We start from the raw sequence: 11,057 nt of genomic DNA on the forward strand, positions 1-11,057 counted from the left end.
CTTCCGAGGACATCACACCTCAGTCACTACCAGGCTCTCCCCCTGTGTGGTGTCCTGGGGTCCCAGTGACAGCCTACGACTGGGGAGTGTGTGCTTAAAACAACACAAATGCATCCTCTTAGCGGCTGGAGGCCAGGAGCTCGCACTCAAGTTGTTCTGGGGCCACACCTAATCCCAGGCTCCTTCCTCCTGCAGCTACTGGTGGTGCTGGGACCCTTGGTTGGGGAGGAACCCCTGGACCCCCACCCCGTCCTCCCCACCCCTCTCTGCTCTCCGCATCCTCACCTCTTCCTACAAGGAACCGTCATTGGATTTAGGGCCTCCCCCCTCCACTCTGACCCCATCTGAACTGGTTGCATCTGCACTTATTCCTAAAGCAGGTCAGGTTCTGAGGGCCGCGCTGGTCCACACTGCCCCCCTCACTGGTGAGACCACAGGCCGCCAGGCTGTGTGCTCCTGAGAGGGGAGCGCCCCTGAGGAGGCAGGGCCTGGCCACAGGAAATCTTTAGGATTCCCACGGCCCAGCACCCAGGGGCCCCATCAAAACAACAGGCCAGTGAGGGCCTCGGCCCCTGTCAGGGAAGCAGCGTGCTCCCCACCTCACAGTGCCCTCCAGCCCGTGACGCTGGCCCCACAACAGGCCGCCGGCTCTGAGTGGTCCCAGCGCTGGGCAGGGCTCTGCTGCAGGTCCAGCTGCACTGGCGTCACAGGTCCCAGCAGACACGATGGTGGTAAAAGTATTGGTGATGGGCAAGCCCCGCGAGGGGCAGGACAAGGCAGGCCATGCAGCCTGCACTGAGGACTGTTCCTGAGATGTGAGTGACAGCTGCTGTCTGGGTACATTGAGCTCCTTGTGTCTGGAGGCCAGGGAGCAAGATGTGCCACCATCTTGGTAGGACAATGACACTGAGCACCAGGCAGAGGCAGGGCTGCGGTGTCACAATGGGGGGCAGGGAAGGTGAGGACCCTTGCGTGTCCCTTGCCACCCCCTCGTCAATGGGATGGCAGGTGGACATGTGCAGCCACCCGGCCTGAGAAGTCCCTGGGACCAGAGCTCAGCCCCTCAGGGATGGGGGTCTGGGTCGTGCTACCAGGCAAGTCCCAGAGTCACGGTTAGTAGCAAAGGGTGGGACCCAGGTGGACAGTGGAGGGGCCCTGGCGGCGTCAGCTGTACCCTGAGCCTCTGCTTCCCAGTTTCCTGGGCAGGGACTCCTCGGTGGTCCTGCGGCCCCTCCTCAGCACACGAGGCAGAAGGCGGTGGACGCTGCTGGACACAGATGCAGGCCAGGTCCCCCTTCAGGGCAGGAACTGATGGGAGGTCTGGCAGTTCCTCTGGCTTCCTCGCCCCGGCAGGTCCCTCTTGGCTAGCGCAGGGAGAGGCAGGGCTGGCACTGAGTCCCAGTGTCGCCGTGGCCTGGGTCTCCCTGTGGGCTGGTCAAGGTGTCATCAGCCTGCATTGTGCTCCAGCCTCGCCCTCTGCCCAGCTTTGCTCTGTCCACCTGCCTCCCAGGTGCCTCTCCCTGACTTGTACCCGAATGAAAGCTGGTCTCGGTGCAGCTTCTGGAGAGCACCCTGCAGGGGGCAGTGTGCATGGCCTCAGCTGGTGGCGGTGAGGGTGGCCACAGGCCACATGCCAGGCAGATGGCATGCTCTAGTCAGATGGTGACGAGCTCCACGCTGCCTCACAGGGTCCAGTGGATTCAGGGGCTGCCCTATGCCTCATGGGGCCCAGCAGCAGCTCTGGGGCTCTGCCTCCCTGGGCCCGCCTGCCTGGGCCCAACGCTCTGGGGCTCCTTCCAGCAAAACGGCACCCTCTTGGCAGCTCTCCTTGCTCAGACCGCCGGCCTGGCTGTGCTTTGTGCCTGAGATCCGTGCAGCCAGAGATGGCTGCTGCCCAGTGACAGCGGGTGGCAGGTCTGGAGCAGGTAGAGTCAGGGCCCAGCAGCAGCTCCTCGCCGCCTGCTGACTGACCCTGGGGCGGGCCTGAGAGAGGAGCAGCTCTCTCTGCCCATGGCCCTGCCAGAGGGCCCCTGCCTGACCTTCCTGTGCCCGGGGATGAAGGGGTGCAGAGAGGGTCCCAGGGAGGGTCCCTCCAGGTGAGGATGTCGCTGCTCAGACCCCGGCTTCTACATCCCCACATGGGGAGCCCAATCCCTTGGTGGTCTCACCCAGGCCCCTGCCATCCCCGCAGATGCTGTGGTTGCTGTTCCTGAGCCTCCCAGGCCTGGGGGGCTCCGTGCCCTCGTTCCCAGGTGAGTCCTGACTCCCTGTCCCCATCTTCTGCTCAGGCTGCCCAGGCCCCTCAGCGTCAATCAGGGTGGGCCTCCTTGGTTCGTCCTGGCAGAGACTGAGTGCGAGGGGCCTGCTGGGTCCCTGATGGCGTCCCCTGTGTTCCCAGGTCCCCGCTCAGGGAGGCAGCAGGGTGGCCCCGTGGGGGCACACAATGCCCCCGCTGGGCGATGGCCTTGGCAGGTCAGCGTCCGACGGTACAATAAGGAGCTGGAGCTGTGGCAGCACATCTGTGGGGGCTCCCTCATCCACCACCAGTGGGTGCTGACCGCAGCCCACTGCACCCAGCGGTGAGCCACCCAGCCCGAGGCCCCCTGGCAGGGGTGGGGGTGGGAAACTCACAGAGGGCTGATGGGAGGGGGGCTGTGGGCAGGGCCCGGGGTCTCAGGGAAAGACACAGTTAGTGCAGCCCCAGCCCTGCTGCTGTGCCCAGACTGGCACCGCCCCAGAGGCTCCTCTGAGAGGCTCCTGGTCCCTCTCCCCAGGCAGGACTGGGAGGCCTATGGCCTCAGGGTTCAAGTTGGGCAGCTGATACTCTATGACCATGACACACTGACAAATGTGACTAAGATCGTCCGCCACCCCAAGTTCAACCAGAGCCTGTCTGCAGAGGGGGGCGCGGACGTGGCCCTGCTGAAACTGGAGGCCCCTGTGACGCTCTCTGAGCGCATCGGCCTGGTCCCCCTCCCTCCTGCCTCGCTGAGGGTCCCTGAGAGGAAGATGTGCTGGGTGACCGGCTGGGGCTACAGCAGCCTCGGAGGTAAGGCTCAGGGAGCCGGCTGGGCGTGTGGACACAGGGCAGCCCGCTGGGTGTGGGGCTGTGGCTTTGCTGACAACACTTTATTCTCTGCAATTTGGGGGAATCCTCCACTTTTTCTTGTGGCAACATGTGCATAACGTTATACCTGACATTGGTCAGCGCGCGGTTCAGTGGCGTCAGCACATTCACCGTGTTGTGCAGCCTCAGCACCACCGTCTCCAGAAATTCTCATCCTCGCACACGGAGCCTGGTCTCCATGACACGGTCACTCCCCTCCCCAGGCCCTGCCAACCCCGGAGCTCCTTTCCTCCTCTATGCATTTACCTGTTCTGGACGTTTCATGTCAATGTGAGTCATGCAACGTGTGGCTTCCGCGTGTTTGCCTTCTTTCACGTAGCATGACGCTGTCAGGCCCAGCTGTGCTGTAACCCTGTCAGAACTGCATTGCTTTCTGTGGCCGAGGAACCTCCCACTGGGTGGAGGGAGCATTTTGTCGTCCTTCCTGAACGACAGACCGTCTCCACCTTTTGGCTGTTGTGAGTCACGCTGCTGTGACCTGTGCGTCAGGCACCGCCAGGGAACCTGTTCTCAAGTCGTTAAAACATTTTCAATGACAGTTTCTATTCAATGTTATTTTGTATTAGTTTGAGGCGTACAGCATGGTGGTTTGACAATCATATACTTTACAAAGTGTCGTTCCCCCCGATATTTCCATACCCACCGGGCACCATCCACAGCTATGACAATATTATTGAGTATGTTCCCTAATGTGTACTTCACATCCCTGTGACTGTTTTACAGCTACCAATCTGTATTTTTTAATCCTTCCTTTTTCTCCTCCGGTAACCACCAGTCTGTTCCCTGATCTATGAGCCTGTTTCTCTTTTGTGTGTTTGTTTGTTTTATTCTTTAGTTTCCACATATGGGTGAAATCATATGGTATTTGTCTTTCTGTGACTGGTTATTTAACTTAGCATAATGGTAAGGTTTCTTTTTGTATGGCTGAGTAATATTCCATTGTACATACAGGATGTGGCAAAAGTAAGTTTATAGTTGTTCATACGGAAAATAATACAATAATAAATAAATAGTAATACAAGAAGAAACTCTGTATTTTGCCTACTCATAACCGTAAGCCTACTTTTGCTCCACCTCCTTTGTACCACCATGTTTTTATCACTTGTCTGTTGATGGGCACTCGGGCTGCTTCCACATCTTGGCTATTGTACATACGCTGCAATGAACATCGGGGTGCATATATTCTTTCCAATTATGTTTTGGGTTTCTTCAGATGTCCATCCAGAAGTGGAATGGTTGGGTCGTAAGGCAGTTCCATTTTTAGTTTTTTGAGGAGCCTCCACACTGTCTCCCACAGGGCTGCACCAGTCTGCATTGCCACCAGCAGCGCGTGAGGGCTCCCCCTTCTCCACATCTTCACCAAAACTTGTTGCTTGTTGATGTATTGATGACAGCCATTCTGACAGGTGGGAGGTGATATCTCATTGTGGTTTTAATTTGCATTTCTTTAATGATTAGTGACATTGGGCATCTTTTCATATGTCTGTTGGCTTTCTGTATGCCCTTCTTTTGCTGTTTATATCTTATTTTCTACAATTTATTGTGATGACTTTGGTTAACAAGATTATAGAGGTTTTCAGTGTGCAGTTCTATGGTACATCATCTGTATCTTGCATTGTGTGCCCATCACCCAAAGTCACATCTTCTGTCACCTATATTGACCCCTTTACCCTTTCCTCCCCCTGCCTTTCCTCTGGTGACCACCACACTGTTATCTGTATCTATGAGTTTTGGTTTGTTTCTTTTTCTTGTTTGTTCATTTGCTGCTTTCAGTTTTATATTCCACGTGTGAGTGAAATCGTATGGTTTTTAACTTTTTCTGGCTGACTAATTTAATTTGCATGATATTCTCAAGATCCATCCATGTTTTCCTAAATGGCTGTATGTCATGTTTTCTGATGGCTGAGGAGTATTCCACTGTAAACTTGTATCACACCTTTATCCAATCATCTAGCAAAGAACACTTCCGCTGTTTCCATCTTGGCCACTGTAAACAATGCTGCAGTGAACGTAGTGGCATATATATATATATATATATATATATATATATATATATATATATTTTAAATATATTTTTATTGAATTCAGAGAGGAAGGGAGAGGGATAAAGAGATAGAAACATGAACGATCACAGAGGATCATTGATAGGCTGCCTCTTGCATGCCCCTTATGGGATCATGTCTGCAATTCAGGCATGTGCCCTTGACTGGAATTGAACTCGGAACCCTTCATTCCCTAGGCTGACACTCTAGCTGCTGAGCCAGACCAGCTAGGACAAAAGAGAGCCTTGCTGGGTAAAGTAGTCTTGGTTGTAGATTCTTGCTCTATATCACTTTAAATATTTCATGTCAATCTCTTCTGCCTGAAATATTTCTGTTGAGAAATTGGTCTTATGGGACCTCACTTGTCAGTAACTGTCTTTCTCTTACTGATTTTAAGGTTCTCTCTTCGTCTTTAGCCTCTGCCATTTTAATTATTATGTGTCTTGGTGTGGGCTCTTTGGGTTCATCTTGTTTGGGACTCTCTGTTCTTCCTGGGCTTGTATGTTTTTTTCTTCACCAGGTTGGGGAAGTTTTAAATCATTATTTCTTCAAATAGGTTCTCACTCCTTGCTCTCTCTCTTCTTCTGGTACCCCTATGGTGCAAACGTTATGCTTTCTGTTGTTCCAGAGCAGCGGTTGCCAAGCTTTTGGCCCTCACAGACCACCAGTGGTCCATGGACCACCAGTTGGTGACCGCTGTCCCAGAGGTCCCTTAAACTATCCTAATTTAAAAAATCTTTTTTTCTTTTCGCTACTCTGATTAGGTAATTTCTGCTACCTTGTCATTTAAACTGCTGACTTGATTTTGTGCTTTATCTAACCTGCTATTGATTCCTTCTAGTGTAGTCATTTCAGATCTCATATTTTTCATTTCTGACTGTTTTCTCTTATGGTTTCTAGTCCTTTCTTTATGCTTACTTTCTCTTAATTACAGTCCTCACTGAGCTCATCCACCCTTCCCCTACGTTCCTTGAGCATCCTTAGGACCATTGTTTTGAATTCTGTATCTGGTACATTGCTTGTCCCCATTTCATTTAGTTCTTTTTCTACGGTTTTCTCCTGTTCTTTCTTTTGTGGCATGCTTCTTTGTCTCCTCATTTTGGCCACCTCTCTGTATTTGTTTCTCTGTGTCAGGTAGATCTGCTATGTCCCCCAGTCCTGGTAGGGTGGTATTTTGGAGTACATGTCCTGTGGAGCTCAGTGGAGCAGTCTCCCTGACTCCCTAAGCTGGGTGCCCCAGGAATGTCCCTGGTGTGGGTTCGGGGAACCCTGCTGTTGTAGGGGTTGAGTCCTGATTGTTGTTGGCCTGTGGTAGGTAGGGTTGGTCCTCAAGCTGACTGACTGAGTATTGACCACGATCACACTGTATGAGCTGCTGTGAGTAGGCTGACCCCATGAAGCAGAATTTGCCCCGGCAGGGTCTGGTGCCTACAGAGATCTCCCTTTGAGTGTGCCGTTTGCAGAGCTAATTGGTTGAACTCTGCTGTGGGCTGGTTCTGAGGCCTCCAGGGAGGCACTGTGGTGCACGTCAATGTCAGACACTGCCTGTGACCTATCCTGAGCTGCCTGTTAGACGCTACAACGTGATCCACAGTTGGTGGCTCCCTCTGCTAGGCCTGGGTGCACATGGGAGGGGCCAAGCTGCATACTGAGATGATTCCCAGCAATACCAAACCTGCGTCAGGGCACAAAAGGCCCAAAGCACCCCAAAATCTGCCTCTGCCTGCCAGTTGCCATTAGGCCCAGCCACTGATAGAGCCTCCAGCTAAGCTAGGTGCGCAGAAGTGTCCCTTGTGTGTTGAGGTGAGCCCTGCTGTGGTAGTTGAGTTGCATGAGGTAGATTCTCAATGAGTCATTGGGTTGGAGCGAGTGGTGTTCATCAGGTTGATACAGATTCAAACTCAGCGCCAGTGCTGGGTCTGAAATCACTCAATAAAAGTCTCAGGGCACACCAAGGCCAGCCACCACCACCCACCACCCACCTGAGGTCTTCAAATCTTTGCAGCGGGGTAGGGTCCCTGGGAGTCGTCAGGGTGAGGCCAGTCGAGTTCATCAGGATCACACCGATTAGGATTTGGCAGTGAGGAGGGAGGGCTGTGCACAGTGGAGCTAGTCGGGTGCCTGGAGAAATGGCCCTCGCCTCAGAGACACATAGCTCAGTCTCTCCCTGTGTGTCTCCAACAGCCCTGGAGTCTGCTCAGACCTCCTCCAGAGCTTCTGAGAAAGACTGTGTGGGCCCAGGCTTGTTGCAGCTGTCAGGCGCCCCTGCAGGGCATGAACTTGGTCGGGTGAGCCAACTGGCAGCCTGTAGTGGGCGGGGGTAGAGGGCGAGGCATGTTCATTCCCCCAGGCTGATGCCCTATGGAGGGGATGTTCAACTCAGGAAAGATGGCATCTGTGGGCTTGTGGGAGAGGACTCAGCCCTGGACAATGGAGGCTGCCCCTCCAACCCTCTCCCCAAAGTCATACAACCAATCTCTCCCTGTATGACTCCTGTCCAATCTGGGCGGTTGTTGCTCCTCTGGAGACCAGTTTGAGTACCTGCCAATGAGATGTTTGTGCACTGGCCCTTTAAAAGGGCGTCTGGGTGCCTGGCAGTCCCCTGTCTCACTCTGACAAGTGCAGTCCCCACGGATGGTCACAGCCAGATGTTGTGAAGCTCCTCTTCCAGGCACTGGTGCTCCAGGCTGGGAGCTCAGGATGGCGTGGAGACCCCTCCCTTCTCAGGGGACCTTTGCAGCTGAGGTGTCCCTCCTAACTCTCAATGCCGCCCTTCCTGTGTCTCCACCCTCCCTGCCGTCTCCATGTGGCTTCTTCCATGTGTCCTTAATGAGGAGACCTCTTTTCAGCCCGTCTTCAGTTGGATATTCAGGTTGATTGTCTGTAATTTAGTTGTGATTCCGATTTGGTCCCGGGAGGAGGTGAGTGTACCTTCCACCTACTCTGTCTCCACCTTGGATCCCTGTTTTCCGTTCTTTGGGGCACAGACTAGGAGTGGGAGTTCTGGGCCATGTGCTAATTCTACATTTGGTTACTAGAGGGGGGATTTCCTGTTGAGCCTAAATGTGTGCAGAGCTGGGGTTTCACGATCAGATTCATGGACCCTGAGGACACAGGTGTTTGCTCTGCAGGCAACAGGCCCTCCCGCGGCTCTGCCTGGGTCCTCCCCTCGCCCCGTGGGGGTGGGTGGACCTGGATCGTCCTCCTGAGGATGAGCCAGTCTGGGAGAGAGCGGCAGGTCCCTCAATCAGAAGGAAAACCCAACCCATCAGCGCAGAAGTGTTTCCTTCCTGCTGTGATGCATTTCTCTGGGATGAGCCCTGATCCCTTCCTTTTCAAGGAGAACAATCCTGGGATAACACTCTCAGGCCTGTGGAGCCCAGACTGTGGCTGATGAAGTGCTGCGTCCTAGACCTGAATGGGTGTAGTGGATGCTGGGAGCTCAGTCCCAGGGCCAGGTGTAGCTGCTCTAGACCGGAGAGTCAGGGCCCAGAAGGACTGGAAATAGTACGTTGTTGTTCAGAAGTAGCAGAAGCCTGGACCAGCCCTGGTTCTCAACCAGCCCCTCCCCACAGCTCCACGGGTCTGGCCCTACCAGCTGCAGGAGGTGATGGTTCCCATGGTGGGGAACAGGGTCTGTAACCAGCGCTACCAGAACTCTTCCACTGACACTGGCCAGATCATCAGGGATGACATGCTGTGCGCTGGGAGTGAGGGGCAGGACTCCTGCCAGGTGAGCCCCCCCTGCCCCGTCCTCTGTCCTCCGTGCCCTCCTGGCCCCGGGAATCGGGACACAGAAGCTCCATGCAGTGGCCCGTGTGGAGATGTTCACTGAGTCCTGCCTCTCCCCACAGGGTGACTCCGGGGGCCCCCTGGTGTGCAGCTGGGAAGGCACCTGGGTCCAGGTAGGGATCGTGAGCTGGGGATACAGCTGTGGTCATCGCGACTTCCCTGGGGTGTATGCCCGGGTGATGAGCTTCATTTCTTGGATCCGGAAGTGTGTCCCTCTGCCCCCTGGATCCTAGATGAGGCCAGGCAGGGTTCCCATGATGGGGAGACCCTCAATCTTCCTTGTTGGCACCCCTGTTCTTTCCCAATTCCAGCCTCATCCTCCAACCTCATCCTTCATCTCACCCTCCACTGTGTCAAGAGCCTCCCGCCCTCTGGGTCCCCTCCTGTCCTGACTTTGGGGTGGCAGACACAGGAGATGCTCCCCAGGCTGGTGTCTCTCACAGTAGGGGGGCCAGGACAGGGGGCCTGGGCCCATGGCCTCCTGCTCACCCTCTGATTCCCATTAAACTTGGAAAAGCCACTCCAAGCCGTGGCTGAGACGGTGGCATGGACTCATAATGGCGGTGACAGAGGGCGCAGTGGGGGCATTTCTGAGAGTCCCCGGGGCCCAGGTCTCTGCGTTCGGGTGTGAGGGGGTTTCCAGGGCTCAGTTCCCTGTGATGGCATTTCTGGGAGCTCATGCGGGTTATGCTTGTCCCAGTGTTCCGCCCTCCACCCCTCCACTTCCTCTTCCTGTCTTCCTCCCTCCCTCCTTCCACTGCTTCTTATTTTCTTTTCTGCTCTTCTATGTTCTTCTCTCTCTCTTACTTCATACGTGTTACTTCCCTCCTCCCCTCCCTCCCTCCCTTAATTATCCTTGATCACATGTGCCCAGCATGGACAAGGTGTCGGGGGCAAGGAGTCACTGAGTGGGTTCCTGGGCCCCTGAAACCCACAGGGAGGTGAGGACAGACATAACCACAGCACCGCAGTGAGTGTGGGACACGGGGTGGAGGTGAGTGCGGAACACAGAGCTGGGGGACACAGGGCGTGTCCAGCCTGGACCTGCAGGGAGGGTTTGATGGGGCAGACCTGCCAGGCCCCGCTCATGAAGCATGAGCAACGGTGGGCATTAGGGGAAGGGGCTCGGGGCAGAGGGACAGAGGTGGTGGGGACAGAGGCTTGAGCTTGGAAGGGTTTGGGGGGTGGAGGACCATTCACAAAAAGAGCTTGAATGTTGGCTTGGTTGGTTTTCAACATCAGCATGTCAGTAACAGAGGAATCATGAAAAACCCCATAAAACATGAAAGCGCTTCTTGTTAGATGGTTTGAGAGCCTCCAACTTCAGAGGCTTATTAAAGATTGAGATCCCCTCTTTAGGAACTTAAAAACCTGTCTGGAAAAACGAAAATGTAGTATTTGTACATAAATATCTGAGAACTTTCTAGAATCAAAGAAAAATTGTGAATCTTCAGTGGAAAGTACCCTGTGAAATTCAGCAGAATAAACACAAATAAATTTTACACCTAAAGCCATTTTAGTGAAACTGCACAATGTCCACATGAAAAGCCCACAGAGACAAGTGAGAGTTTAACCTAAAGGAAATGACGTCAGACACAGGGGATCGCTGATCAGCAACAGGAGGAGGAAGGAGACCCTGGAGCAGTTCCTTGGAAGTGGTGAGGAAACATCACCATCAACATAAAATTTTTCCCCCAGATAAACTGTCACACAATATTGAGGAAAAAATAGTGACATTAGGAAACAGAAGACACACAGAGTGTCTTATCACCCGCAGGCCCTCATTAACAGAACTACTTCAGGATTTATTCCGGGAAGAAGAAATGCTCACTCGGAGGAATGGTGTGGGACACAGGAAACAGGCACTAATGGGAAACACACCGCATGCCATTCTCAGACGCCCCTGAGCGGCCACCAGCACTGACGGGCTCCTCCACAGTCAGAGGAAATCTGAGGGAAGGAACGGACAGGCAGTGCCACCCTCATCAGGGAGGAGGAAATGAAAAAGTGCAACAAAACCACATGTTTGCAAAGATGTTGAGAAATGAGCAGCTCATATGTGGAATCTAAAACAGAACAAAGCAAAGGAACAAAGA

The 11,057-nt window shown here is 53.9% G+C and overlaps 1 protein-coding gene across 1 annotated transcript; it reads left to right on the top strand.

Moving 5' to 3' along the window:
* Positions 1 to 725: 725 nt before the first annotated feature.
* LOC308518574 (mastin-like) lies at positions 726 to 9,194 on the top strand (the record flags this gene model as incomplete). The annotated part of the gene is made up of 6 exons (XM_081090294.1): positions 726 to 776; positions 2,192 to 2,252; positions 2,399 to 2,579; positions 2,775 to 3,049; positions 8,745 to 8,902; positions 9,024 to 9,194. 6 exons carry the CDS (start codon positions 726 to 728, stop codon positions 9,192 to 9,194), a joined length of 897 nt encoding a protein of 298 aa, XP_080946420.1.
* Between the last annotated feature and the right edge of the window lie 1,863 nt (positions 9,195 to 11,057).

This window comes from Myotis nattereri (genome assembly GCF_964212035.1).
Source record: "Myotis nattereri genome assembly, chromosome: 4".
Lineage (NCBI taxonomy): Eukaryota > Metazoa > Chordata > Mammalia > Chiroptera > Vespertilionidae > Myotis > Myotis nattereri.